Source organism: Coturnix japonica, chromosome Z, assembly GCF_001577835.2.
Source record: "Coturnix japonica isolate 7356 chromosome Z, Coturnix japonica 2.1, whole genome shotgun sequence".
Lineage (NCBI taxonomy): Eukaryota > Metazoa > Chordata > Aves > Galliformes > Phasianidae > Coturnix > Coturnix japonica.
The window spans coordinates 14,332,528-14,355,654 of record NC_029547.1 but is presented as its reverse complement, the minus strand read 5'-3'; the positions used below and the strand labels follow the sequence as shown (position 1 = coordinate 14,355,654).

Genomic DNA, 23,127 nt, shown 5'->3' with positions numbered 1-23,127 from the left:
GCTCTCCTGCGCCTCCTCCGAGAGCGGAACTGCAGTTCCCGTCGTGCTCCGCGAGGCCGCCGCCTGGGCACCCTCCAGAACTACAGCTCCCAGAATGCACCGCCACGGGGCTGCCCGCGGGACCCGCCTTCCTCGGGACGGGGGATGTGGGCTGAGCGGGCGCAAGGCCCTGTGGGGGTTGTAGTTTGTGGCGCCGTGGCGGTGTATGACGGGGCGTGTGTGGAGCAGCTGTTTCCGGGTTCAGCGGTGCTCGCTCTGCCCGCGCTGCGGTTACGCGCTTCTCGGCTGGTTGCGGCGCTCGGGCCTCAGGCTGCACCATGGACGTGAACCAGCCCAAGCAGGAGCATCTGCTGGCACTGAAAGGTACCGACCCTGAGCCTGGGAGCGGCCCGGGGCCGAGCTGCTGCCCCTGAGGCACAGGAGGCACAGGACGGCTCGGGAGCGACGGGTGGGAGGAGGAGGGCTGCGCCACGGGCCTGGCGAACCGGGATCTTCACAGGCTTCAGCACTTCTAACTTCTTTTTTTTTTTACTTTTTTCTTTTTTTTTTTTTATTTTATTTTTCTTTTTTCATGTTTTAACATTATAGTTTCCTGATTTTTCTTCCTTTTATGGCTTTTACCCTCAGTGAGCAGCCGCCGGCTTGTATTCTTGATTCAGATTCTTGATTGAGAGAAAAAAATTGGTAGATCTCATGAGGTCACAGAGCTAGAGCTGATAGCAACAAAAATAATGGTCAGATTTCTATAAAGAAGCTGGTTGTGCCAACAGGCACTTTGGTGCCATCGAGTTAGGAACTGAAGCACTGAAAACCCTGAATGTAGCTGCCCCTGATTGCAGTCAGTGGAAGTAAATCTACCTTCCTCTTGAACAGTGCTTGTTGGAAATAAGCATCGCTATTAAGGTGGAGTAGGGAACAGCTGAAGCCTCATCTGCGTGTGTATTTTAAGTGAGATGGCTCAGCTACATAAAGCAGTGGAGGTGCATAGATGATGTTAGACTCCATATTCTGTTTGTTTATTTTCTTCACAGTGTTTTTTGGGAGGGTTTTCAGCATCTTATAGTCAGATCTATTAACCGTAATTCACATATCAGCAACCACTTTTTCATGCATGTGCACAGACAGTGTCTAAGCCAAAACATGAGTGCAGGAAATACTGTCAGCTGCTACTACCAGCACATTTTGTTAGTAACTTATACAAAGGAACAAGTTGTATGGCATGACAGTTTGCTTGCAAGAAATCAGTAGGATCCTTGGGCTTGTATTGAATTTGATACACTGCCCAGGCTGTATATTTTGCAAATAGAAATCAGAAGGATATCTGAATATCTTTACATTTTCCCTATTTTATACAAAATATTGACAATGACATGATTAAGGAATTTGAAATTGTATTGGCTCTAACATTATTGTATATTGCTGATGTTTGATAGAGAACCAAAATGACTGCAAACTTGGTGGGCAGAGAGAGGAAGCTCAAGTTAGAGTGCATGTTATCATATGTTTTGTGTTATGTCCATAGTCGTGTTTGTAGGTTGCTGTTTGTTGGTTTGGGTTTTTTTCCCCCTACACTTAATTTGGGCTTTAAATGAAAAAAAGAGGTTATGGATATTTTTAGAGCATAAAATCTGTGAGTACTTATGTCTGGAAGAATGGCGGCATGTAATCCTTGGAAGCTATGAGGGTAAGAATTGAACATCTATGAACACGATATAAAAATGCAGACCTTAGTCTGTTTAGGCACTTCCCTTTGTAGTGTCAACTTTAGAAACTGTTACATCTGTCAGTACTATTTCAGTAAGCAGTGCACAGTGGAGTTAATTCATATGCTTTGGCTTAGTTTGTTGAAATTTTTGTGGAAAGTACTTGAAATATTTGATTGATTGGTGAGCTTGCTGAAATTGACAGTGGTAGTGATGTGTCTTATTAAAGATGATATTTTAAACAAATTATTTTACTTAATGTTTTGATAATACAGTTGTTAATAAGTCATGCATGTGCAGAATCTTTGGAAAAAGAGAGTTATACTTGCCTTAATGTGTGTAAATTAACATTTAAGGACGTCTCAGTTATCTTTAATATTCATCACAAAAATGTAACAAGACTGACAGGTGGATAGCAAGCATGAAAAAGATCCAGTAAAAGAAATACTATTGGGGAAGGACTGCATTCTTCTGGGTAATGTTCAGTGTACTGCAGTTACACTGGTGGCGATGGAACGCACTTGCTGTAGTCAGCTTGAGTGAAGTGGAAAAGTTAATGTACATGTTTGGCTTGTTTTTACCATGTGTTGCTTTTTACAAAATATCCTAGCAATGTTTTTCTTAATTTGGTAGTGTCTTATTTTTTCATAATACTTCTGCTTTAGGTCCTGTTTCTCACTGATATTTGCAGCATGGGGCAAGGAAATTCTTGTAAATAAGATGTTTGAGACTAGACTTATGAATCCTCATCAAGAGACTGTTCTTGTAATTAAGAATAACTGGATTCCTACTGCACAAGCATGGAAGTGGTCTTACATTATCGACCACATCAGAGAGATCTGATGGAACTGCAGAAATTTGCAGAAGCAGCAGTGAAGGAGTTTCCCATTCGTCAGTTACCAAGATTCACACCCTGGTTTCCAAATGATTTGTACAGACTTCCGCTCAAACCAAAAAAGCAACCACCTGTTATTTCTTCTGAAGAAGTGGAAGAACTGAAACAACTTTCTACACCTTCAGAATATATTGTAGACTCTCCTAATTATGACTGCACAAAAAATCTCCTTGAATTTCAGTCTGATGTGAATCATGGGCAGACTTTAATGCACACACAAAATGGCCATAGGCAAATTAACTTGGAGAATCAAGGAGAACCACCATCTAATGGAAAACAGAAATTGAAAAGGTCTTGGAGTGTCTCTCTCTGTAGCCCTAAGATTAAAGAAAAGATTCTTCCTCTATCTCAAGAACTTCAAAACAATTTGGAAAGACTTAAGTTGCATGCATTTTATAGAGCAAAGTGGACAATTGAGCAGTCTAATTGTAATAACCAGAACTTGGAGGACATCTGGATAAAACTGAATAGACTTATCAAGCAGAATGAATTGCCGTCTTGCAATGCTACTATCCAAAGATCTTTGGGACAGATATGGATTTTCTGTGATATACTATACTGTGAATATGTTAGAAGTATTCTTAGAGAAAAGCTAAGCCTTACAGATAAAATGAATTTAGTTGTACATAAATTTGGAATTATATTTAGTTTATAACTGTAAGTTTTGTAACAGTATTGTCTGAAGTAGTTTTTAGGTGGCTTAGTTTTTAAGGAGCTTGAAATGTACAAACCTCAGAATAGCTGATGAATTAATGAGGAGAAGATGACTTTGTTACTTTAGTATGGTTTTCAAGCTGCAGTAATGTATTTAAGTCTATTGTGTTGGGAAAATCATGAATGGGTCAATGAGGATTAGTACATATGTTTGCTGTAGTACCTTTTTTATTTCTTCTTGTCATCCCTTGTCTAAAGGAGAAAAAAAAAAACAAACCCAAAACTTCCGCACTTAAATTCTTCAGAAAATTCCCTTTGGAATTTTACTTGCTTTTCTTCATATGATAATGTTTGAATAATAGTATTTTATTGTAGACGTTGCATGCCTTTTTGTAGTTCAAAATGAAGGATATTGCTCAATTTGGAATGTTGACATGTATTTTTAAACTTTAACTGAAGGCTGAATGATTTGTGCTAAAATCTGGTGCATGTGTGAGATTTAATATTACTGCTTAGCAAAACTAATATGACATGCTAGCCGAAGTAACTAGCAGTTGCTATTGTAAGGCTTTTGTAGCCAACTTACACAAATGAAATTACTTTTTTATGTTAAAGATAATAGTAATGAAGTTACTTTGTGGTATCAGAATTTTTAGAGATACAGTGGAGTCCGATACAGAAGTGTTGTGTTTGTATCTAGAATCTGAGAAGAAAAGCAAGAGATAATCTGTAATCCTACAAAGACAGAATACTTTAGTAGTCCCATTAAATGTAATAATCTACATGTCTTAATTTGTGCATTTTGACTTCACTCCGTGGCGTATATTTTTTATTTTATTACTGTTACCTTGTGAAGTATCTTAAATACATAGTGCAAATGAAAGACATGTAACTTTGAGTATTCTTAGTTAAGTTAGAGAATCACAGAATGGTTTGGTTTGGATGGAATCTTAAATATCGCCTAGTTCCAGTCCCCCTGCCTTGAATAGGAAAACCTCCCACCAGGTCAAGCTGCCCAGGAACCCATTCAGGATCACAGAATCGTAGAATCACAAGGTTGGAAAGGACCTACAAGATCATCTAGTCCAACCATTCTCCCATCACCATTGCTACCACAAGCACTAAACCATATCTTGTAGCTTTTCATCCAGACGCCTCTTGAACAATGCCAGGGATGGAGACTCCACCACTTCCCTGGGCAATCATTCCAGTGCCTGATCACTCTCTGAAAGAAAAAGTTTCCTTGAGTCTAATATTAACCTTCTCTGGTACAGCTTGTGGCCATTTTCTCAGGCCCTGTTTGTTGGCTGGAAAAAGAGGCCAAAACTCCTCATCACAGCCTCCCTTCAGGAAGCTGTAGAGTGCAATGAGGTCTCCCCTGACCCTCCTCTTCTTCAGACTGAACAATCCCAGCTCCCTGAGCTGCTCCTCATAAGACTTGTGCTCCAGACCCCTCACCAGCTGTGTTGCCCTTTTCTGGACACGTTACAGGGCCTCGATGTCATTCCTGTAGTGAGGGGCCCCAAACTGAACACAGTACTTGAGGTGCAGCCTCACCAGAGCTAAGTACAGGAGGATGATTACTCCTGCTGGCCACGCTAGTTCTAATGCAGCCCATCAGCCAAGCATCAGCCAACATCCCCAGGTCCCTTTCCTCTTCACGGTCATCCAGCCACTCATCCCCAAGCCTTTGTGGGGTTATTGTGGCCAAGGTGCAGGACACTGCACTTGGCCTTGTTGAACCGCATCCCATTCACCTCATCTCAGTGGTCCAGCTTAACTAGATCCCTCTGATGGGCCTTCCTACCCTCAGGCAGATCGACACCACCTCCCAACTTCGTGTCATCTGCAGAGTTACTTAGGGTTCACTCAGTCCCCTCATCTAGGTCATCAGTGAACAAGACAGGTTCCAGTACTGACCCCTGGGGGACACCACTTGTAACAGGTCACCAACTGGACCATTAACCACTACCTGTTGGGCATGGCTCTCTAGCCAATTCCTTACCCATGTCAAGGCCATGGGCAGCCAGTTTCTACAGGGGAATACTGTGAGATACTGCATCAAAGGCTTTGCTGAAGCCAATGTATTCTACATCTGCACTTTTGCTTATCTACCAGTCCTGTCCCATGGACTTTTGATAGTCCAGATGGAGGAGGAGCTCTGTAACTGTTTCCCCCTGAATCACCTGAGGTGCATTCTATGTAGCATCCCAGACTTCCAGATCAGGGTGTAAAGTGCCCTGAGAATAACTGATTTGCCTATTAAAGACAGATGTAAAGAAGGTGTTAAGGACCTCAGCCTTCTCCTTGTGGTCATATTCCCTGCTGCATGAACTAAAGTTGTAGGTGTAAAGGTTGTATTTGTCTTAACAATCTTAACTCCTTACTTGTATCTGTGTCATTTATATGTTGTGGAGATTAGGATGTAAATTGTGTTGTGTCCTGGTATTTATGGCTGCTAAGATCCAGATAAGTCATTGTGTTCGGTTCTATGGTATCTAGAGTCACAGAACAGACGTCCAAGCTGATTTATAATGGTCACACTGAATGAAACTTGTACACTCCTCAAGTCTGCAAGCACATAGTACAACATTTTAACTGATAAGACAGATTCAAATTTAAGATAAAAAATGGTAGATGTTATTGTGCAAGAGAAACAAAGTAAGAGGGACCAATTGCACCATCAGTATGCTTAGATTAGAGTAGCAGGGAATTTATTCTATTGAAAATGACAAGATAAGCTAAAAAGATCTTGACAGCATTTGAGCTGATATTTGGTAGTGTTTTGGTTTTGTTTATTCCTTTTTTTTTTTAATGGAGGGAGTGCAAGACAGAAATGTGCTTAAAATGAACGAATAAACTTGCTCCATTGACCTGTGATTTATTTTCTGCTTTTGCAGTGATGAGGTTAACAAAACCTACCTTATTCACTAATATTCCAGTGACTTGTGAAGAAAGAGATTTGCCAGGTATGTTTCATCTACTAACTGATTATTGTGCACCTATTGCTAGGTTTAAGCAGCTCATCTAAGATTTGGATGTGAAAAAAAATCTTCTGACCTTCCTTAGAAATGTCATGGTCAGGGAACCAAGCTGAAATACCACTATATTTTGTTTGGTATTTGTTAAAGGAAATGCCAATATGCACTGTACAACTCCTCACCCATAGCCTTGAAAACTTAGTGATTATATTGCAAACAGATGAAGTCTGTGCACTTAGGACACTGTCTCTATAGTTGTTATTGTGAGGTAGGGAGCATGCAGTTATTTTAATTGAGAAAGTATCTCTAACAGATAAAAACATGTAACTGTAGAAAACAAAAGGTGGTTGTTAATATTTTCTTTATCTGGAGAAAATGCCCCATTAATTGGAATTGACATCTCTACCTTATAAACAAGCATACTATACTCTAAATAAGTTGGTTGTAGAATAAATATGTGTAGCATAAATTGCAAAACAAAGAAAGCATCATATCTTAAATGCAGACAAAGCCTTTGACTTGGCTAGTACTAAGGTGTACGCAATTTGATGTTCTACAGGTAATCTATTTAATCAGCTCATGAAAGATGATCCTTCTACTGTAAAAGGAGCTGAAGCTTTGATGCTAGGAGAAATGCTGACATTGCCTCAAAATTTTGGGTAAGATTGAGTTGTTGTAATGTATAGTGTGTAAGTTTTAGGATTCATTTAACAGTAATGTATTTATTTCTTGCCTTTCTTACTGAATAGCATTTTTCTGCAATAAAATATTCAATCATTTTATACCCATTCTGTGACTTGATTTTGAATGTGATGGAAGGTATAAATGTGTATTGCCTAATGTCGTCTGTAGCCAGATCGAATGTATCGGGAACAGAAAGTTTAAAGAAATCTGGGTGAAGGTCTGATGTAAAATGCTGCTACAAACCACAGCTTATACTGATAGATTTTATTGTGGTGATTTCTGTATGTTGTAGTGTTTTGTGTGCAGTGTTGTCTTTGTATTTTTATCTTGTAAAAACTTTTGATTTTCTTGTTTTCTTTTGAAATTTGCTCTTAGAAGAATGAAATTTAGAAGAATGGGTGTGAAACTGCCAGCATGTTCTAAGGTTTGATTTGGCAGCTTCCCTAGCTATCCTTAAATTGGAATTGCATAAATAATTCTGTTTCCTTCTGGATACTAGTTAAGTATAAAAATTAACCACAGCAAATGGATTTCCCCCAGTGAGCCTGTTGACTGTTGTAGTATAGTTTAAGCACTGTATTAAGCACTACATCTTTCTAGCATTTTAAGAACTGGAGCTAGTAATTAAAGTTAGTGAGGCTTAATAAAAGTATATATATATTAAAAATGGGATTTTGTGAAATGTTTTGTTGTTGTTGTTGCTAAACATGTATGTATATTTTTTAAATACAGAAATATATTTCTGGGAGAAACATTTTCCAGTTACATCAGTGTACATAATGATAGTAATCAAGTTGTCAAGGACATACTGGTGAAGGTATGTGAAATCTATATACTGGATTTTAACTGTTCTATATACTGATCTTAAACTGTTTTCTCACAATAGCAGTGCATTTAGCATGTTTTATACACAGACTGTTTGTCACTTTTTTCTGATCCAGAAATTATTCCTTGCAACTGGAAACAAAAATAAGTGAAAATAGAAGTGGGGATAAGAAATACTTAAATATTTAAATTTAAAAAAGAAAAAAAAAAGAAATTGAATTAAGAAGTGGATAATTTGTAAAGCTTCTCTGGAGAATTAGTGGCAAAACTTCCAGAGCCAAAAAGATATGTATTCTTTTATTTGCACTTTCAATTATTTAATCTAAGCAAGTCTCTTTGTAGCTTATATTTACCCATGTTTTGCTTATGTATCAAATGAGTTATTTCCTGGTGCATCATATTTTGCGTTTCATGTTGAACAGAGAGTTCCATGAGAACAGAAATTTTAGAAGTTCATGGAACTCAGAGTAAATGGGGATTTTACAAGCTATATATTAAAGGATTAGGTTTGTCAAAGGCAATTTCTAAAATACATAGAAGCAACCTGTCTTCAATAAACATAGTTGTACTTTGTGTATAAAAATGTGCTGGACTCAAACCCCTCAGATACTTCTCAGCCTAAGCTGTTTTTCCATAGGTTACCTTAAGCAACTGAAGTGTTTCCGGATGCTTTGTTTTTCTGTTCTTAGGCTGATCTTCAGACAAGTTCTCAGCGCTTGAACCTTTCAGCTTCTACTGCTGCAGTGGCAGAACTTAAACCTGACTGCTGTATTGATGATGTGATTCATCATGAAGTGAAGGAAATAGGAACACACATGTAAGGTTTTAAATCTTCAGACTTGGTGTTTTTATCTGATGTTATTGTTTTATTTTGAGTACTGCAGAGCTATAATGAACTGTGAAACTGTAGCACATGCCTGATATTCTGTTCCTTCTTTGACATAGTACAAAATTTAATTATTATTTTTTAAAAATATTTCTTTTAGCTTAGTTTGTGCAGTAAGTTATACTACGCAAACAGGAGAGAAGATGTACTTCAGAAAGTTCTTCAAATTTCAGGTATAGTACAAAGCATTCTATTCTATTTGTAAGTAATGAGTAAATCTGGAAAACTAATGTTAAAACAGTTTATGCTTCAGAAGTACTTTTACGTGCTGTTATTTACTTGACACTAGAAGTTGAATTGATAGAAGCAATTACTTCAAACTGCATGAACTGATGCTTTACAATTACTGCACAGATGAAGATTTCATAAGTAATAGATACTATTTTTTACATTAATTGATAAAGAAAAGCCAATTTCAAATCTGTTATTAGCAGCCATTTTGGTTATTCTTTTTAAATACACCAAGTATTGTTCAGTCTGACTTTGACACATCTAACCTGTTAAATTGTAAAAATCTGATTTTTTTTTAGTCCTTTTAACCTCTTTAAACTTAACCTTTAAAAGGAAGCTAAGAAAAGAATCCTAGTGTGTTGTATTTTACTAATATCATAACAGTTAATTGATAAAGTTGAAAGTCTTTAATCTACCACACAGGTACCAAAACTTGATTAGAATAACTGATGAAAGCAGGAAATAACTATCATCTGGGCTGGTTTTGTGAGGAACGTGTATTTAACTGTGTATTTAATGGATGTTGATTTACTGTGGTATATTCTAAGACTTGGATAATTGTGGGATAACAAAGATATACTGGGTGACAGGTTTTACTTAGTATGTTTTTGGCTATTATTACAGAGGTTCTGACAACACATGAGCCAGACCTACAGCTTATTGTTTAGGTGCATGTCTTCTCTAGTTTGCACTTTCTTTTACTCTTTTAGCCCTGTACTCAATATGATTTCTGCAGACAAAATTATTTTGGTCTTTAGAAGGCTAAATTGCCGTGTAGTACAGACGAAGAATATCAGAGTGTGCTATTAGTACCTGTGGGCCTTCCATATGTGTAGGAGAACAAATGTTCCCAGCAAGACAATTTAAACTTGTTTCCTTACAAGTATAATATGTTATTTCTCTCAGTTTTATCAGTGTATTTCCATTTTTAAGTATTAACTGTTCAGAGATGAAAATACTGTTTGTTGTGCAACACTTAAAAACCATTGCTTTATTGTCTCCTTTCTCTGCTGATTTATAAGGTTTAAAATGTCTGGTATCTATTTTTTTCCATTTTGTAGTAATGTTAACAGTTGTATTTTCAAGAAGGAAGTCAAGGCTAATAATGGTTCATTGCTTACGAAAATCATGTGAAGTTCTTTCATTTATTTTTAGAGAAGTCCTCAGCAACTCTCGTTTGGTGCTCAATGTTCAAGGGCCTGTTAGATTATTCTTGTTCCCTCTTGAAAGCAAGCGGAGATCACTTCAGGATACAAGCCAGATGTAATGTTATTTTAAAGAGAAAATCAGCTCACTACATCGTATTTCTCTCATTTCATAAGAGGATGTTGCAGAAGTATTTGTTATCAATATGAGAAGACTACTCAGGCAGTAAGAAAGCAGCCAGGCCAGTAAATAACTAGCAGTTAGCATACGGCACATTTTGAGTTTTTAGCTTAGTCTACTGTGTACCTTTGCATCTGTTCTGCTTAAGGTAAGAAGTAGAAAAAATTCCAAGAATACCACTTTGGTGAAGATTTAGCACTTATAAGCAGTTTATACTAAAGATGTCTGAGAAACCAATTGTCAACCTGTCTTCTTTCCATTTCACTCAGGTGCTCAAACCACTAGATGTGAAAACCAAATTCTACAATGCAGAGGTAAATGTGAGCTATTTGTATTTAGGTGTGTTTTGGCTTACTATTTATTACTTTGTATTAGGTAGTTAGATTAAATTCAGAGAGCTTCTTAAGGACTGAGTTTATTTGCTGATGAGTTTATATAATGTAAATTAAAAATAGATACATTGATGATGGAAGGGAAAGAAATGGCATATATATATATATGTATATATATAAGTCAAGCACGTCAAGAATTTGATGAAATTGACTGAAAATTTTTTGTATTTTCTGCTATCCTGTGAACTCAAGTACTTGCATTTACAGATAGATAGTATTTTTATGTTTTTTGGTTTTTTTTTTATGTTTACTACTTGCAGTAAGGGGAGATTAATTGTATGAAAAACAGATAATGGTTTGCTGCAATGGGAAAAACGATTTTTTCTCCAGTGTAAATATAACTCTCTGTTAAATAGCTTGATTTTCAGGTTTGTATCAGCTATGCATGGCACTTTGAAACCTTATAATTGCAAATATTTATTTGGATGTACTTACCTATCTAATTTTGACTCTTTACTGGTAGAATTCTAATTCCACTGATAGTGGAAACTCCTACGAATTACACTGATCATTCTTTTCAATTGTAGACTTTCCCTGTAGATATATGTGTTCTATAGATATGTTACAGGATGTAAACTTCCCATGTATCCCATTAGAAGTAGCTGATACTGATAATGAGCAAGTCCTTCATATTTTGTATTGTTTGTACAAAGTTCAGTTCTTGCAGAGTTCTGAGTAATAACTTACTCCATAACCTCTTAAATGTGGTCAGCTGTTACACTGACAGTCATTTGGTTGAACATCTTTACTAGTACTCTTGAATACTTCCTTTGAAATAGTTTAACTGAGAGTGAAATTGCTGAAAATTCTTTGTAGTGAAGAATAAATGGAAGAAAAAAAGGCAAATGTGATAATCTGACAATAATTTGTGTTAAGTGGAAAACATTTTGCTATTCTTAGTGGAGGGATGTGTGCTATGAATTTGCAGTAGAAAAGCAGAGTGTCTATTGTCTTAATTATTTCTATCAATCATATTAGTATATGGTCTTCATTGTGCGGGATTGTGGCTATACAGCTGTGAAAGATATATTTCTGATAAAATCAACAGAGAAAACAGAAAAAATGACATAATTTTTGGTCTACAGACGAGGATTTGGGATGTGAACATGAGCCACGTTCAAAGTTGCACAGGAGATTCCCCAGGATTTTTTCTATTGTGTATGAACACCATGTAGATTATAAGCCTTTTAATATCACATGTGTGATTTATTTAGGGGGATTATACTTCAAATACTTTAAATGTCTTAGTATGAAGGATTGAAATGAAATATTTTCTTAAAAATACCTGGTGACATCTAGCCTTCACTTATTAGGTTGACCAAGAGAGATACCTGAGAGGATCAGAATATGTGTGTGTACAACTAGCTGAGTGTTTCATAGATCTAGCATAGATTCCAGAAATGTGGAATGTCTTTGGAATTACTTCATTTTCTACACAGATCACATTATTTCAGGCAGAAAATACATGGTGGGGGTGAAGAGGGAAAAATAACCTTGCTGTCTTTCTATATGTAAATTTTGTTTTGTGCTGAAAGCATTCTTAATTTTAGGCAGACACTTTATGTGTCATGACTGCTCTTTTCTTGATTTTTTTCCCCCTGAATGGCATTGATAAAGCATTGAATAAAATATCACCATCCCTCATCTCGCCACCAATTCCTCATTAAAAATAAAATTTTGTGAGAAGTTGAGGTGTCTGAGCTGATTGTGTTTTGTGGTTTTTGGTTTTTTGTTTTGCTTTGGTGAGCTGGTTGGATTTTTATTTATTTATTTATTTATTTTGCTTGTTTTTAATCCACAGAGGCTTGAAAAGACTGCTTTGTTGACTTTTGTTTTTTTTTCTGCCTGGGTATTTGTGCAACTTCATTACTTCAGCATTAATATAATTGATTAAAGAAAAACCTTGTGGATAGTATTAGCTGAAGGATTTTCAAGTGCCTAGCAAACTGATTGTAATTTCACATCTGGAAGGACATTAAGCTCTGCTATGTCATGCAACAGTAAAAGATAGATAAATAAAATAAGAAAGAAAGAAGAAATTGGGTAAATGCTGTGTGTAATTGCTATCAGAAGCACCAGTGCCTACATTCTGAATTTTAAGAAAGATTTCTCCTTGGGAGTAGAATGTGTCATTGCCGATTAACTAGAGATATTTAGAAGTTAAGTAAACAGCTGAACTGTTAATGTTACAGATGAGATGCAATCAATTTGTAAAATTTATCACTATAATTACAAATTGCAATTTCTAGTTTTATTTCATCTCACTAAGACAAGGGATAACACTGAACTTAATCTTGCATGTTGCTCATGTTGCAGTAACACCCAAATCATGGTGGTCACTGAAATTCGTGCATAAAATGCATGTCCTGTCACCTTAGCCTGCTGCAATCCAGTGATTGAATGACCTGACTCAGTCTTTAGAAAGTCTTTCACTGACTTTTTTTTTGCCTCAGAAAGGATCTGGAAAAGGTTCTGTTCCTGCAAACATTCTTAGGGAGGCAATCATGCAGAAACTTAAAAAGTAAAGTTTTCAATTGAAGCAATCTGTTTTTTCTTTTTAATGAAGATTATCACCCCAAAAAAGATTTTTTTCCCCCATTTAAATTATGCCAAATTTTGTTGTATCTTTGCAAGAACATTTAAAACCTGCTTTTTTATTTCTGAGACATTAAATATATGGATACTTCAAATTATCTGTGAAATGACAAGGACTGTTTTTCCATATCATACTCAACTCATTGCATGGATTTAAATTAAAGATCTATTTTAAAATTGCTCCAAAATGGCTTTTTTAAAAAATAGTTTATTCTACCACTCCTCACATGTGGCTTGTATGCCTCAATCTCTGTTTTGCATTAGTTCTGCAGCAGTCAGTAAAATCTGAAGCAAAGCTGGTAAACCATGTAACAATACTAGCTACCACTTAATAGAAATGTACTTGTCATCTTTGTTTGCATCCATTTTAATTTACATTTCTGTCTTACTAATGCTCTTGTGTTTAGATGGTGCAAAAAAATGCAGAAATGCATTTTGTTTGAAAGTTAGCCTCCTTTTTCTTTAACATTTAACCCTAATTTCTCTAATGTGTTCTTTTTTATTTTCCCATTAGAGTGACCTCAGTTCTGTGGTAATTTTTATTTTTTTTTATAAATCTGTATGCTTTTTTAATTGTCTGTCTGTCTCTGTGCTTGTTGTTGACACTTTAAAAACATAATGGAAAAGCAATGTTTGTTCTGCATATCATAAACTGATGTTTTGCCATCGGTCCTGCATACATGCAGCTAATCACTTAAATGGTTAGCTCTTTCTTTAATACCCATTCTTGAAACTGAAAGTTGGCAATTTCAAGTTGTTGTGTGTGCTGTTCCGTAGGACATATCAGAAAAAATTGATGAGAAAATTTTATTTTTAACTGGAAAAGGGGATTTCTTACTTAAAAGTGAGAGTTAACCTTTAAAACATTAATAGTTTTGAACCATGGGAGTGTAGATTTAACTAAGACACTGCTTGTGTAAGCTGTGACAGAACTTTTCCCATCCAGTTAGTGGAGACAGTGGGTTTGCGGAGAGAACTGCAGCTGGCTGTTCTTTCTTCCCTGGGCTGGAACCTTGCTTTCAGCCTTTAACTGCGTGTAAGAGCTGATGAGTTAGTATGGTACTTCTGCAGTCTGATTTCACTTCAAGGTGTGTGGTGTACTAAAGCAAGCTGTATTCTGGTGAACTACTTTAAGATGTTTTTTATTTTATTTATAAAATATAATAAAATGTTTATAATAAAAACAACAACAACAACAACAACAAAGAAACAGCAAAACCAACTGATTTTTAAACAGTTACATCTAGGAATAACGTAAAGCTAACTTGCTTTTTCATTATGCTGCTTGTTTTTTTCTTCTCCCTTTCAAACTAGCTTTTCCAAAATTTCTGCCTATGGTTGCTGCGTTAAAACAACTAAAACTTGGGTTAATGGAGATTATGAGCAATGGATTTATGGGATATAAACAGTGTCAATTTAAGCAACAGTCAGGTGGTGGTTGTAATGAATGCCTAGAGCCATGTTTAATCTGGAGTTATTCCCAACTCCTGGAAGTGCAAGATCTGTCTGTAGCCTGTTAAGCTTGCACAATTTCCATTCCTCTATATATCTAATATGGGCATAACATGTTTGTATGGCAAAATGAGTTGTTCAATTACCAGTCTGTATTTCTCCTTCTAACTGAGTTCCTTTTGAGGATGATATAATTCAGATATAATCTGTAACTTACAAATTGGACTTCTCCTTTTTATTGACACAGATTTAAAAGAAAATGTAAGCATTTTTCCATTTCACCATGAAATGCATCTTTTACATTTATCATACCACTTTAGCTTGTTGTTACACAGTTTACTGGTAACTGTCTTGTAAATTGAGATTCCTCCCTCCAGCACATACTTCTTTTTTTGTAATTGGCACTTCTTCAGGTGCTTATATCTCTGACCGCCTGAGCCTTCAGTGGTTATTCTGCCATCAGGCTTTAGAGGTGACTTTAATGGTCTGCATTTCCAGAGAAGCAGAGGCAAAAAAACCCCTCTAGTTTCATGTTTGGTTGGTTGGTTTTTTTCCCCCAGTATATTCAGTAAAACAGTCTGTACCTTTCATTCTACACGAGTACGTCTTGAGATGTTAGCTTCATTAGTGCAGATAGATCCTATAGGACATTTTGAAAGTTGAGTATCCATTAAATTGTTAGGTGTATATAATACTAGTGACCATTGGCACGATGAAGCTGAGTGAAAGGGAAAGCTGATTTACTTTTTAGTTGACACGTAAATGTTTCAGCATAAAAATCTCAGAGCATGTCCCTGAGCTGTTATTCTTTAGTTCAAGCAAAACATGCATACTTCCTTTAATTGTTTTTATACAGCATTAGTAATCTGGCATGGCATGGCATTAATGTGCACTGCAATTCCTTATTTTTTTAATAATTTGGATTAGAACTTCAGTTGTTACTGAGTTGTTGAAAATCTTGGGAAGTGGCAATCTGAAGTGTTACAAATAAGCAGTAGCTAGAACATACAAAAATTATCCCACATCCATTGTTTGGCAACATATCTGTTCACTAACACTTTTGCTCCTATTAATGGTAACTGGGATTAAGGTTTTTTCTTGCATTAATTACTTTGATTTGCAGGCATGAACTAAACACACAAGACTGTTTTTTGTTTTTTAACAATAGGACTATCTGTTCTTTTTAATAGCAGCAATTGCATTTTTGTGATCTTGCTCTTTTTTTCCCCCCCCAGACAGACGAAGTGTTTCTGGAAGCTCAGATTCAGAATATCACTACCTCTCCAATGTTCATGGAGAAGGTTTCTTTAGAGCCGTCTATTATGTACAACGTTGCAGAACTGAACACAGTTGACTCAGCAGGGGAGAGGTACGTTGGGACTGAGGAAACATCATACTGTGATTTCATGAGTTGTAAGCATTGTAATCACTGAGTTGCCTATAACTGTAGGAGTGCACTTATTTGCATAATTTAAAAAATAAATTCCTGTTATATATTCAGCTATAAAAGCTGTTAGTTTTCTTTTTGTATTAATTATTTTTAAAAATTTATAAACAAATCCCTGTTTTCACCCTCAAATAATAACATGGATGCATTTTAAGTATATTTTTTATAAATCTAAGCACGTGTATGGTTCTGACCTGTCTGTTCATAGATACAGGACCCTTCCATCCTTGTTTCTTTCTAGTAGATGCATATCCATTTTCAATTATTATAGTTAAATTTATCCAACCAGCAGTCAAGGTGAATCAGTGGAATTCCTTTACAGGGTCTTAGACCACAGATGTTTGTCATGCTGAAATAAACACCCAATACCAGAAGAGCTGTCTACTGTGTTCTGTGAAACAGAAGAGCTTGTAGGGTGGAAGTCAGATTTGGCTGCTTGCAGTTTGCACTTGCTTGGATTTTTTGAAGGAGATGTACTTTGAGTGCTCTATAGTGGGAGCTGAAGTGACAATTCTGTCTTCTCCCTGTCTGTCAAATCATTTGGCTGCAGTAAAGTGGATTGCTGTTCATACACAGTGTTTTTGTCCAGTGTAATGTTTCTTGTCTTGAACTGTAATCATGGGCTTGTAAAACAGAGAGAGCCTGGAATTTCCTAGAAAGGAGTCAAATAACAGCTTATATATCTAGAATGACTGAGTGTGAATTGATTTTTTGCATATTGAGACTTGGTGAATACCATGGCTGAAATGCAGTTCTCATGGATCCAGTTCCACTTTGTGACTATTGCCGTCTGGAATCTTAGCAATTAAGAAAATCTTATGACTAAGTGGTAAATAGAAGATTAAAAAATGAGGAGGTGGGAAAGGCAGAACAAAGGGTTTCTTAAGTTGCTGAGGGGGCTGTGAGTCTTGAAAGTATAAACTTAAAAGATCTGTGCTTGATAAAATAGAAAAGCCTATAGCGATTACAGGAAATGGAAGCATGGCAATTTCTTCTTGGAATTATTTTGAAATAAACTGAACTTCAATAGCAGAATAAGTTCTATACTTCTTACTAGTTACAATGATGTTGTTCCTTACTTCTCAGCATGAAATCTTTACTTTAAAACATGAATAAGCTGATGATGATAGATTTATTTCTGATCTGTAGAAGGGATTGTTTTTCTTAAATGTATCATACTTACATGCCAGCTTTACCCATGTCCTGAGCCCACTGGTTCTCAGCATCTACCTTCCTCCCTTTTCCTGATGCTTGAGAAGATGATTAAACTGCTATTGAAAAAGTAGTTGCAAGATGTCTCAAAAAATGAGAAGATGAAACTGAATTCAATCCATCTTTACTCTTGCCCTTGCTTTCATGCTATGCGATGATTCCCTAATGTGTTCATTAAGTGATGTTTCAGCACATTTCAAGCACAAAACTTAATCTTTTGTTAATAGCTTCATTAAGTAACTGTGAGGTTTTTTTATTTGTTTTTTGGGCGTTTTGCAAAATTTTCAGTATTTTAATAGCACATGAATTAATGTATTCAGTTTTATGGACTGTTACAAGCAGACTGCGTTTCCCTTTGCTGTAAAATCCATCCCCCCAAAAAACAAATACTGGTTTGTTAGGGGCTTTGGAGGTCTTTATCTATATGTGGTCCTTAAGTATTTATTCCCTTGTTTATTTCATTCCACGATTAAGTTCCAAGCTCCTTGGATTTGTTGATGTGAAGAATTGTTTATTTCTAAGAACTGGTCATGCATAGGGAGTCTGAATTAGAGTGATTGCATTTTCTGCTATCATCTAACTCTCATTCAAATTAATGTGAAAAACAAAGCAATTGGAGATCTAAATTTGCTTCAGTAACTGTGTTTGCCCCTTCCTATATCAGCTACCTCGTTTCTGTATTCAAGTGGTTTTGATTTATATCTGTTTCCTGAAGGTAAACAAACAAACAAACAAAATCAAACACAACCAAAACCCCCCAAAACTCATAAAAGAATACAGCTGACTTTGCATATTGTTTTACCTCTGTATCTTTTAATCTGTGAATATCTATGCAGAATTGAAAGGACTAGTTAGTGTATGTTTAAGGTAGATGGAGCATTGCTACAGTTGATTTTTTTAAAACAAAACCGTATCTGTATACAAGTATTGACTTAATGAGATTAAATTCGCTTCTGAAAATTACCAGCATGTTTTTTCAAACACTGAGATGACAGATAATAAACAAAGTGTATTTCTACCTCAGTTCTCTCGCTCAGCTGAGTTTACTTTCTTCCCATCTAAACATGGTCCTTTAGTTCTACATAAATTTGGGAATTGTTTTCTATTGTGAATAAATAAAATGTGTGCCAGTATTGAATAAATTGCCACATGCACAGTAAAAACGGGGAGGGAGGGGAAGAAATGTTGAATTCTTCTTAAGTCCTCCTAAAAACAACTGTTTAAATGAAGGAATAATGTTTTTTGTTCCAGTGAGTCAACTTTTGGCTCAAGAACTTATTTACAACCTATGGACACACGTCAGTACTTATACTGCCTGAAACCAAAGCAGGAATTTGCAGAGAAAGCTGGAGTAATAAAAGGTGTGACCGTGATTGGCAAACTAGATATTGTATGGAAAACGAATCTAGGTGAGCGAGGAAGACTGCAAACTAGCCAGCTCCAAAGAATGGTAAGTCCTTAAGCATCAGTTTAACTTAGTATCAATTTTAAGACAACTCAATGAACAACTGAATAATCACTTGAAAGAAAATTAAAGCTTCTTACTTTCTGAATCTCATTCTGGATTCATATGTAATGTAAATATTGAGCATACGTTTGGTCTATGAAGAGTGGTAAAAAACACTCAACAGGAGTTTTCATTTGGATCACGTCAGTGACAGTGTATTTTGTCATCTTGTTTTCTTGACTGTTTCTTCTCTGGCACATAACATGTGTTTTGTTTTTTGTCACTACAGTGAACAGTGTAACTTAATGGTTTGTGCCCCTGTTGCTGGAATCAAGTAGTGTATAACAAAATGAATCAAAACAAAATGAAAAAAACAACTTCTGGTTGCCATTTGGCAGGAAGCTGAAAAGCACTAAAAAAATAACTCCTGCATGAATGGTTAGCACACATAAAGAAGTCTTCTCCCTAATTCATACAGACATATGAGCTTCTATGAGTAATAATCTTTATGTGTAGCATATGTAATACTGTGTATGTTTCAGATATACAGTTTTGATTCAGGCTATTTTTTCTGGTCAATTTATAAGTTCATGAACTTTGAGGTTGTAATTACTCTCATTGTCTCATCTTCAAAGTGCTGTCAGGTAGTTCATGTCTAGATTCCACTCACCTTTTCACTCCATCATTTTTCTCCTAATCCACTTATTAATCCAACAAGCTTTTGTTTCCCTCACAAGCCCCAGATTTTACCCTTACTGTTCCTTTCTATCATTACTTTAGTCCAAATCAGGAATGCATTTTTGACACAATTTCTTGGATCTTCCGTGCTTAAAATAATTTGGTTTGTGTTTGGAGTGGTCTTGTAATTCACAGGCTGTGTTTCTTTCTTGCAGGTTTCCAAAGTTCCATTGCTCTTCTGATCTGAAATTCTCTGTTTTGACACTGCTTATTCTAATGTCTAATTTAATAAGTGTTTTAAAGTATCATCTGTCTTCAGTCTGTAATGAGCCATATATAACTAAAAGCTGTTCACAAGCAGTCAGATTACTGACTTATTGTCTAGGCCTCTTTGGGAGTACCTTTTAACTAAGCTGTAGATGCAGCTTTTAGCACAGCATCGTTTTATCAGCTTTTTCTAAAGACGAAGAACAGTGAAGAACTAATGCAGGAAAACTATATTACCCATGGCATCTCTGATAACCATCTGATAGAGAGGCCATAGAGATGAATGTTGATCAGGAACAGTGTATGAGTGAGTTCTGAGAGAGTGAACTGTCTGAAAAACTGAACAATGAAGTGTGTATTATTCCCTGTAAATGAATTCATTATACGTGATGAAGATCGTCCTGTCTAATGAATTGTTAAATGTATCAGAAAGGTGGTAATAGTGGATGGTACACTGATTGAGCAAGAAGAGACAATCCTCTTCACATCCTGTTATTCTAGTCTTGTTGTAGTAAACGAAAACTTGAATAGTAAAAACTCCAACTTAACCAACGAGTGTTTGAGAAATGTATGTTCTTGTACTTCCCCAGGCTCCTGGCTATGGTGATGTAAGGCTTTCTCTGGAGACAATACCTGACACCGTAAATTTGGAAGAGCCTTTTGATATTACATGTAAAATAACAAATTGCAGGTAATGATGTCATGTGAGTCTTGTTCTTCTTCCTGATTTGCTCAGATGCAGCTACTACATTTTTCAGGGCATCTCTCCTGAAACATTCCAAACAGGGGCCTTACTCTGAATACCACCAAACTGCTGGTTAATTACTTAAGACATCTTTTGTATTCCACTGATTCTAAATAATTAAATATATCTTCCATTATTATGTGTTAATATTATTTTAATTGGAGACTGTCAAAAAGTCAGTGGAATTCTGCAGAATTGGCTGCAGTATCATACAAGATTTCACAGTTCAATTGTGTACTTAAAGCAGAAGTCCTCTTGGTTCTTTCACAGAACTAGTGCTTGCTTTTTTTAATATATCTTTTATTACAAATAAATTTATCAGAATAAATGCCATTTATATCAAGTCTGATTTTACTGCTAGTTCTGTACCACCCCTAGAATGTCTGCTAAATGTTGTCTTAAGTGATCTTTTGTGGGTCTTTATCCATGTTTTGACTTGATTTGTATTTACACTGTGATCTCCAGTAGACCTTTATTGTCTCCTGAAGCACTTTTGTAAAGCAATTTTAAACAAAATTTGAAGCCAGGAACTAAAGCAAATACCTGGTCTGCAGGTACTGCACATTTCATATCTTATAGTCCACTGAAAAGGTGAACGTTGTTATCTACTCCAGTTAACTAGATCCATGACAGAGCACTCACATCAGCCAAGGCTGTGTGTAAACAAATTAGTGCACGTCACAGTAAATCTTATTTGCTGTCTTATAACTATATAAACTGTTTAATTAATAACAACCCAAATAATAGTCTTGCTGTTAAATATCTGCAGTCCTTGAATGGTTAAAAAAAGCCCACAGGTTTATTTTCATTTTTCAATTTCCTCTAGCAGTGAAAGGACTATGGATCTGGTTTTAGAAATGTGCAATACTAATGCCATCCACTGGTGTGGAGTTTCTGGAAGACAACTGGGAAAACTACATCCAAGTTCCTCACTCCGTCTTGCACTTACACTATTGTCTTCAGTGCAGGGATTGCAAGTAAGTCAGTGGCATAGGTTTGTTATAAAATATAAAATATTTTTATTTTTATTTTTATTTTATTTTATATTTTGTTATAAAATATAAAATGTTCTATAAGCTTAGCAATTCTATTAATGGGTCTTACATTTTTTTTCCTTTCTAGAGTGTTTCTGGCTTAAGACTTACCGACACATTTTTGAAGAGAACATATGAATATGATGATATTGCACAAGTCTGCGTTGTTTCTTCAAAAGTAAAACAAGAAAGCTGAAGAAACATTTTATTTCTGCTGTTTGTTTTTTGGACCAATTTCTTGTGTTTCTGCAGTTGAATCATACTGTATAGAGGAAATATCATGTGTATAGAGGAAATAACCCCCCGATACATCCATACACACAAGTTGCTTATTTAATTTCTCTGAGAATTTTTTGAATGTTTTAAAATCTTCTGAAAAGATGCATGTGCATCTCAATAAAAATAAAGCCTTTGAATAAAGTATAGCTCTAGCAAATTGTATTACATTAAATGTTGTGCAAGGGTAAGGACTGACATGGGAGTTTCTTTGAATCTACTTACTTAAAATAGCAGCACACTGTATTTATTTTTGTTTTTGTTTTATTATTATTTTTTAATTATTATTTAATTTTATTAAATTGTGGTTCAGACAAAACTGTGTTAGTGTGAAGGACTTAGCCTTTCACAGGCAAGTTCCAGGAATTTAAATCCAAAAAGAAATATTTCTGGGTGTGTGGAGTAGCAGTATGTTAGCATGGCACATGTCTAGCCATGAGGTGAAAGGGAGCACCTGGTGCTATTGAGATGCTGGTAGAACAGATTACCCATCAAAGAATGTGCCTGCAAAGGCTCAGTTGCTGAAAAAAAAGTAATGCAGCAAATAATATGTCCTTTGCTTTGTCTTGTGCAGCACAGGTGAAGTTTCACTGATTTCTGCTTCCCTGCAACTGCAGGGCGTATTGTGAACAGGTTTGTTATCATCTTCCCTGATACAAGGAAACTAAAGACTTGGGTATTTTTGATTGTGAATCTGAGGTAGTGCAAATTATTTTTCCCATGCCAGAAAGCAGTACCAAAAAGCCTACATTAACTAGAATTGTAAGAAAATGAGAAGAAAACTGTCCCAGATCAAGGTCTGCAAAGCACGTGCACAAAAGGACTTCAGGACTCTGTTAAGCAGTGAGTAACTGTAGTTTTGAAAACATATTCTTTAGGCTTTGCTATACATGCAGTCTTTCAATGTTAATTTTCAGTTTTAAGATACTGGGTGAATTTATGACTAGCTAACTAAATTAAAGGAATAAAATAGAATTATAATCTGCTCATTAACATGATGTATACAACCAGTTATCTACTTAGTTATTATTTTCAGGGGTACCAATAAGCTAAAACAGTAAAGCCACAACTACCCAAACAAACAAACAAAAAAAGTAAATAACTTTATTTATAATCTGTTTTCAAGTTAAACTGACACAAATTGAAGCTGTGACCATGTGGTAATAAGAGGTAGGGGAGGTACAGAAATGGTAGGCAAGTTGCATTTTGTCAGTATGATTATCGTTAGCCCTCCAACAGTGTATGAAGATTTCCTCACAAGCTGCAGGCTTAATTCTGCCGTGGTATAAGTGAGTTTAATTCATACTCATTAGAAAGCCATAAATGCAACAGAAGCAACTTCTGTGGTGAATATTTCATTAGATGCTTTTCTGATCGGGCACAGTTAGCATATATTT

At 35.9% G+C, this 23,127-nt stretch overlaps 2 protein-coding genes across 5 annotated transcripts; both read left to right on the top strand.

The window, feature by feature from the left end:
- The first annotated feature begins 216 nt into the window (after window positions 1-216).
- On the top strand, window positions 217-22,049 carry TRAPPC13 (trafficking protein particle complex 13). Of its 4 annotated transcripts, none has more exons than XM_015848540.2 (13): window positions 217-363; window positions 6,153-6,221; window positions 6,793-6,892; window positions 7,650-7,734; window positions 8,432-8,559; window positions 8,729-8,801; window positions 10,455-10,499; window positions 13,687-13,704; window positions 15,860-15,993; window positions 18,535-18,733; window positions 20,266-20,366; window positions 21,247-21,397; window positions 21,543-22,049. In XM_015848540.2, the coding sequence occupies exons 1-13, from the start codon at window positions 318-320 to the stop codon at window positions 21,648-21,650; spliced, it is 1,257 nt and encodes a 418-aa protein (XP_015704026.1). In that variant the 5' UTR covers window positions 217-317; the 3' UTR covers window positions 21,651-22,049. The 4 variants fall into 4 exon arrangements, with proteins under 4 accessions (XP_015704026.1, XP_015704027.1, XP_015704029.1 ...); XM_015848541.2 differs by having other exon boundaries at window positions 255-363; window positions 21,250-21,397; window positions 21,543-21,905; XM_015848543.2 differs by lacking the exon at window positions 13,687-13,704 and having other exon boundaries at window positions 255-363; window positions 21,250-21,397; window positions 21,543-21,905.
- SHLD3 (shieldin complex subunit 3) lies at window positions 252-4,044 on the top strand. Its single transcript, XM_032441255.1, has 2 exons — window positions 252-363; window positions 2,369-4,044. The coding sequence occupies exon 2, from the start codon at window positions 2,504-2,506 to the stop codon at window positions 3,251-3,253; it is 750 nt and encodes a 249-aa protein (XP_032297146.1). The 5' UTR covers window positions 252-363; window positions 2,369-2,503; the 3' UTR covers window positions 3,254-4,044.
- Window positions 22,050-23,127: the final 1,078 nt, after the last annotated feature.

Bases quoted from the DNA above. Each gene is read 5' to 3' on its own strand.
- SHLD3 (XM_032441255.1), top strand. From the start codon at position 2,504: ATGGAAGTGGTCTTACATTATCGACCACATCAGAGAGATCTGATGGAA.
- TRAPPC13 (XM_015848540.2), top strand. From the start codon at position 318: ATGGACGTGAACCAGCCCAAGCAGGAGCATCTGCTGGCACTGAAAG. The intron at 6,893-7,649 runs GTAAGATTGAGT...TTTTAAATACAG, and splicing joins ACATTGCCTCAAAATTTTGG to AAATATATTTCTGGGAGAAA. The intron at 15,994-18,534 runs GTACGTTGGGAC...TTTTTGTTCCAG, and splicing joins GTTGACTCAGCAGGGGAGAG to TGAGTCAACTTTTGGCTCAA.